The sequence below is a fragment of the Apus apus genome, chromosome 4 (assembly GCF_020740795.1).
Source record: "Apus apus isolate bApuApu2 chromosome 4, bApuApu2.pri.cur, whole genome shotgun sequence".
Taxonomy (NCBI): domain Eukaryota; kingdom Metazoa; phylum Chordata; class Aves; order Apodiformes; family Apodidae; genus Apus; species Apus apus.
This window is the reverse complement of record NC_067285.1, coordinates 37,737,003-37,743,113: the sequence shown is the minus strand read 5'-3', so window position 1 is coordinate 37,743,113 and position 6,111 is coordinate 37,737,003. Positions and strand designations below refer to the sequence as shown.

At 48.1% G+C, this 6,111-nt stretch overlaps 1 protein-coding gene across 4 annotated transcripts in view; it reads right to left on the bottom strand.

Moving 5' to 3' along the window:
* Positions 1-652: 652 nt before the first annotated feature.
* The window catches only part of TUBGCP2 (tubulin gamma complex associated protein 2), a 37,409-nt gene continuing 31,950 nt past the window's right edge, over positions 653-6,111 (bottom strand). For all 4 annotated transcript variants that reach the window (XM_051618654.1, XM_051618656.1, XM_051618657.1 and 1 more), the window contains one exon: positions 653-1,143. In XM_051618654.1, the coding sequence (XP_051474614.1) occupies positions 1,038-1,143 (106 nt within the window). In that variant the 3' untranslated portion in view covers positions 653-1,037. The remainder of the gene's footprint in view (positions 1,144-6,111) is intronic.

The window sequence follows — 6,111 nt, the reverse complement described above, 5'->3', positions numbered from 1 at the left end:
AGGTCCACAGACACTTAATGGAAATGGGCAGTGAAGTTCTCCAAGCCGCCCTCGATGAACACCTGGGTGAGGGGAACAGGAAGTTTTCCCTTCCCCGTGAACTAGACAAGTCCTGGCCCTGAAGAGCCGGATGATACTGCCTGAGGTCTTCATCCTCAAACTCAACCTTCAAATGAAGGAAGTCAGTCCTGCTCCAGGGCTGGTGGTCTCCATCCTCTCCTTGGGTCGCTCTCCTTCTGCTAAGCTGGAGGACCAGCTTTAGGCCACCAGAGCAAAGAGGACCTGGCTCTTTCCTCCAACACACTCTAAAAGGTCCTTGAAGAGGAGGAGGTGAGGGAGAAGGGCAGGTCAGGAACACACTCAGCCCCGTATCCACAGCACATCTCCACTGAGGCCTCTGGGTCTCTGGCATGTGTCTTTGTTACCACTTGCCCCTGGGAGACACTTCTCTTCCACCAGCTTCCAAACTGGCTCAAGAAATTTTGCTGGCTGCACAACTCTGCTGAGGACCTGCCCAATATGACATGGACATCAAGTTCCTGCTCATTGCCTCCAAAGCCCATCTTTTTGGTTAGAGCAGCTCACCAACTTCATTCCAGCAACACCCCCAGCTATGCTCTCCCCCCAAAATGAAGCCAGGTGGCAGCCAAACTAAGTCCCTGTGAGCTGACCAGAATTTATTCACCTAGAAGTTGCACATTGAGTTCTGTCAACAGACAAAATAACCCTCATACTGGGTTTTTTTTTAGTTTATTTTATAACACACAAATACATCAGTTTACAATGTAATTAAAAAAAAAAAAAAGAAAAAAAAGGACTAAAAGGACTTAAGAAAAGCCTCTCAGAAGACAAAACCCATGGCAGACATTTCAGGGGGTTGAATATTCCCATGTCTCTCTGGTAAAAGCCTTGGGGCTCATTTACAGCTGGCACTGGGGGTGTAGAGAGAAGGGTTGAGTTCTGGTGGCTCAAAGCAAGCGTCTGGTTCTCCGCTGGTGAGGACGTGGTGGTGGGGCTTGGTGGGGCCTGGTGGGGCCTCACTGGGCTGTCCCAGGCAGGCAGGCAGGCAGGGGAGCTGCCTTCTGACTGCGCTCGGCGGACATGTGCTCCAAACGCTCCGTGTAGAAGCCATTGAAGTCCAACCTGAGAGAAAAAAACCCCCGAGGTTCCAGGAGGCCACCAGCTCAGCTGGGCCCAAGGGTGGCACACAGCCAGCCCAGGGCCCCCTCTGCAGCTTCCTTGCTGAGGCAGCAAGGGGATCCAAAAATACATCAGCTCTTTTCTGGGGTTGGATGAATTTGAGGACAAATTGTCCAAAATAAGGGGCGTGAAGCCAAGCCAGGCAAGTCTTGCTGTGCCACAGCATGGTGACACCTCCTCTGTGCTAGATGGGAACAGGCCAGATGTCACCTGTTCTTTACAGGTACAGAAAATACAGGGGAAAGGATATATATAGGAAAATACAGGGAGCCACAGCTTGGCCACACAACCCTGGAGACGTGTCACACATGGGCCAGGGGCAAGGCAGCGGGGGTGAGGGCTCCTCTCCACACTTCCCAGCCACTTCACACCACCCTCAATATCAGAGTTCACCACCACTGAACTCTGTTATTCATTCCCATATGAAATCCACTCTTTTATCCACTGTAAAACCTGCTGCAGTTTCAATTACCACCACCTCCAATGCTTCAAACAGATTCACGATTCAAGAAGACGTTCAGCCAAAATCCCCAGTATTGCTAATACTTGCAAACACCTCCCCAGAGCAGGCAACATCAGCAGTATCACAGAATCACAGCATTGTCACAGTTGGAACAGACCTCCAAGATCTCCAAGTCCAACCATTAACCCAGAAAACGCCCCCAGTGGCCACTAGAGCATGTCCTGAAGTGCCACCTCTACATGTTTTTTGAATCCCTCCAGGGACGGTGACTCCACCACCTTCCTGGGCAGCCCCTTCCAGTGTCCAACCACTCTTTGGGTAAAGAAATTCTTCCTAATATCCAGTCTAAACCACACCTGGAGCAGCTTCAGGCCATTTCCTCTGGTCCTGTCATTATTCACTTGGGAGAAGAGGCCAGCCCCACCTCACCACAACCTCCTTTCAGGGAGTTGTAGAGAGCAACGAGGTCTCCCCTCAGCCTTCTCTTCTTCAAACTAAACAATCCCAGCTCCCTCAGCCTCTCCTCGTAGGACCCTTCCCCAGCTCTACTGCCCTTCTCTGGACACGCTCCAACACCTCAATGTCCTGCTTGTTGTGGGGGGCCCAGAACTGACCCCAGGATTCCAGGTGCAGACTCACCAGTGCCAGCACAGGGAGACAATCACATCCCCACTCCTGCTGGCCACACTATTCCTGATGCAGGTCAGGATGCTGGTGGCCTTCTTGGCCAGCTGGGCACACTGCTGGCTCACGTTAAGCTGGCTGTCAACCAGGGCCCACAGGTCCCCATCATAATCTGGCTGTTCGATAATCCACAAAGATGACACAAAACCACCTGGGTCCACACCTGCTGGGACCTTCCTTAGGGCAGATCTCTGCACCAGGAAGCCAACTAAGACATGCAGCTCCTAAAAACAAATGCCCTGGGAACACTGAGAGCCAGCTGACACTAGCCTGTGAATCACAGAAAAGTTACTCTTTTCATTTATCAAAGGAAGTTGCTCCAATACTTAAATGAATGGGCACAATATTTGAGCTTCATGTTGCTTAACAACCCGACACAAACAGCAACAAATTGTTCCCTGACATTTTTTTGGTGACTGCAGAAAACAGCTTTGACAGATGGAATTTCTGTTGCTTTCTCCCGGTTGAAGCACTCATCTTTTTTCCTTTCAAGTGTTGTATGAAGGAGACCTGGCACTGAGGTGGGGATGTTTATCAAACCTATAAGGGCAGGACTCATTCACCTCCATGCTTTGAGGCTCTGTTGCATTTCTAGTGTTGATCAGGGACATGATTTAAGCACTGAACAGGTAGATTAGGTTATGGTTGGTGGATTTAGGTTATGGTTGGACTTCATGATCTTCAAGGTCCTTTCCAAACAGGATGATTCTGCGATTCTGTGATCTGTTCCAACCTTCTTGAATGGCAGATTTTTATTTGCTTCCCTTTCAGCTATGTTTTGAAGGTTAAATGATCTTTCATAACTATCTCTTCAGAATTGGCCTGGTGCTTCCTCAAATTCTGCTTACAGTTCAGCTGGAACTTCTAGTCACGGGGGTTCATGTTGCTTCCAATGTTCTTCTGCTCTTACTCTAAGCTCAGTCATTGCTGTTTCTTCCAAACTGGTAAAGGAAGGATAGGGGATGAATAACAGCACTTGATGGGTAAGATTTGGAATTAAGTCATCCTTCTGACCAAGTCCTCTCTGCTGTGGCACTTCCCCTTTTCACTACTGGGATGTGGAGTGACTCCGGTTGCGCCTCAGTTATTCAGGACTGCAAACTGAATACATCTTAACCATGGCCAAACAAAAGCACGGCACCAGAATCAGGAATGAAAGGGACATGTTGACTATCACCTCTGAAAAGCAGTCACATAAAAAGCTTCTCATTTCTCAGAAAAGACCAGTACATCTTCTAAAGTCTTCCATCTCTCTGTCAAGTATGTTATTTCAGATGGCAACTGTCTCTGTTCTGGTTCTTGGGTTCTTGTTGTCATAGAGTCTAGGACTGGATCAAATAATCTCCGAATGAGACTGAACGAGAGCTAAAGGTCACACCATCCATGGTAGGAATCCCACTCTTTAAAACCTCACTAAGCAGCCTCCAGAAATGGCAAGCCATGGCCTATTCACGTGCAGTGTATCTGCTAAGGAAATGGAGGCACCTGGTTTGACAGTTAAGGTCCAGCTCTGTCCAACATCTTGGTGAAGCTCATGTGGCTCCTCCCAGCCCAGTTGGGGGGACTTGATAGTGATGACAGTCCTGATGGCATAAAGACCCAGTATTACAGCCCTTGAACAGAACTGGGGCTTGGAAATACCAGGAGGCAAAGGACTCCAACCTTCTTCTGAGCAGCTGGTTGCAGCTTAGGTCACCATTCTCCACACAGATTTTTACTGGAACCATTTTGTTTTCTCACAACACACGTATATCACCATCCTTCTGCTTTCTCCTGAAGCAGGAAGTACTTGTAAAAAACAACCTCTCCATGTTGGAAAGAACTGGCTCCAGAGCTTCCACAGCTCAGGAGTAACCTCCTGCCACACTTGACACTTGTGTGTGGTCTGTGAGACAGAGGCATCTGTTGGAGAACCGCTCCTGGCCATGGCACCGTGGACCCACAGTCAAACCACAGCTAGTCTCCATGGTGCACCATCAGCTTGTCCCACCATCCTAGTAGATGCATAAAGTTTACATGAGGGTGGGGAGGCAATGATAAAAGAGGTGAACTTCTGATGCTAAGTGTAGGAACAGTGGTAGGAGGAGGACACCACCTGAGCTACTGCCAGAAAAGGCCTTACATCAGCGTCTGGGATCACACATGATGAAGCACGATGGAAGACTGCAGGTCTGCATTGCATGGTGTAAAGACTGGTCAAGGAGTGGACATAGCTGACTTCTTGATTAAGCTGAGAACCAACTCCAGCCTTGGACTGAGCTGGGCAATGCTACCAATGAGACGATCTCCATGTGTTCTTTACAAGACTCAAGGACTGTGGGGTCATGATGCTCTTCTGCTAAGAGCAGGCAACTTGGTCTTCAACACTGTGTTAGCCACGCCCTGAGCCACCTGCAACATTGTCCAAGTGGCTGGATCATGGAGTTAGTTGCCATGAAGATCTCCTGGATGGAGCATCATAACAAAGGATTTGCAGAGACTTAGTGGTCCTGGTTAGTCCTGACAGGAACAGCAAGCACCTGTACAGTTGGGGCCTCCACTCACAGCCACAAAAAAAAGTCTTTGAAGAATTTCCAAGATAAGGAGACCTCAGACTCTGGTCACTTCAGAGATGGAGTCAATGAGTCATTAGGACTGTGGAGAAGTCCTAACGGGAAGAATGGGGAGAAGAATGGGAACCAACCTTCCCATTTCAGGGACTGAGTATCCACCAACAAGGGCACTTCTAGTGGCAGGAAGATAAGCTTCTACCCTAACAAGGAATGGAAGGAGGAGAGTTCAGAGCAGCAAGCAGTCCTCTGGCACTGCATTTCCCTTCAGGTGTGAGTATCCCTGCCCTCCTTAAATAAGGAATACAATCCTACAAGGAAGACTAAAAACATGTAATTCCCTTCAGTGTTGTTGGAGCTGGTGGCTCAGACTCCACTCCTGGAGGCACCCATGGTAACAGGGACAACAGGTTTTAGTGTTCAACCTTGGTGTCAGCTGTGTGACCACATTTTATAACGAGCAGCAGATGCTAACACGGGAGGCCAGGGTCTGTGTAAGTGAATGGTAGTTGCTGGTGAAGAAGTTCTCAGAACTAAAGGACAACCAGAAGCCCAGTCTCCTACTGGAATACTTCACAAAACATTGTTCGCAAAGGTTGGTACCAGGAATTCTGGACAGTCCTGTCAGATGCTGTTAGAAAAGGACAATGAGAGCTTCGAGATACATGGGATGAGGAGGGGACAACAACCGGCTTCAAAAAAACTATCCCTGAAACCTTTTCTCTTTCTGGTTCCAGGTTAATATCCTCATGGTTTTCCTGAAGATGAAGTTAAAGGATGAGAAAGAGCAACAAGAAGTAAAGTTCAAAAAGCTCAAACAAAACAGAGGAGCAATAGGACTACACTTAAATAAGACAAAAGAGAGGACGAAGCAAAATCAGGAGAAAGCTTCAAGTATCCTCTGTGGTTAAAAAGAATAGGTATCTACTCTGTTCTGTCCTAAAATTCCTAGGGGTGGGAGCACAAATCCCTCCAGCACCAAGGGGATGTGATTAACCAGTTATCAGGCACATTCTGGAGCCCCATGTCTGTACCACAGCTCTTAAAAAGACAATACGCACGAGTCTCATAGCAAAAATAAATATTCCTCATTCCAATGAAGGCCTCATGCACCTTATTTTTCTGAAAAAGCAACAAAGACTTATAAACCTCACAGCACAACTGGGATCTCCTCTCTCTCCCTGCAGGGTATCTTGTAGACCTGACTTCTAGATA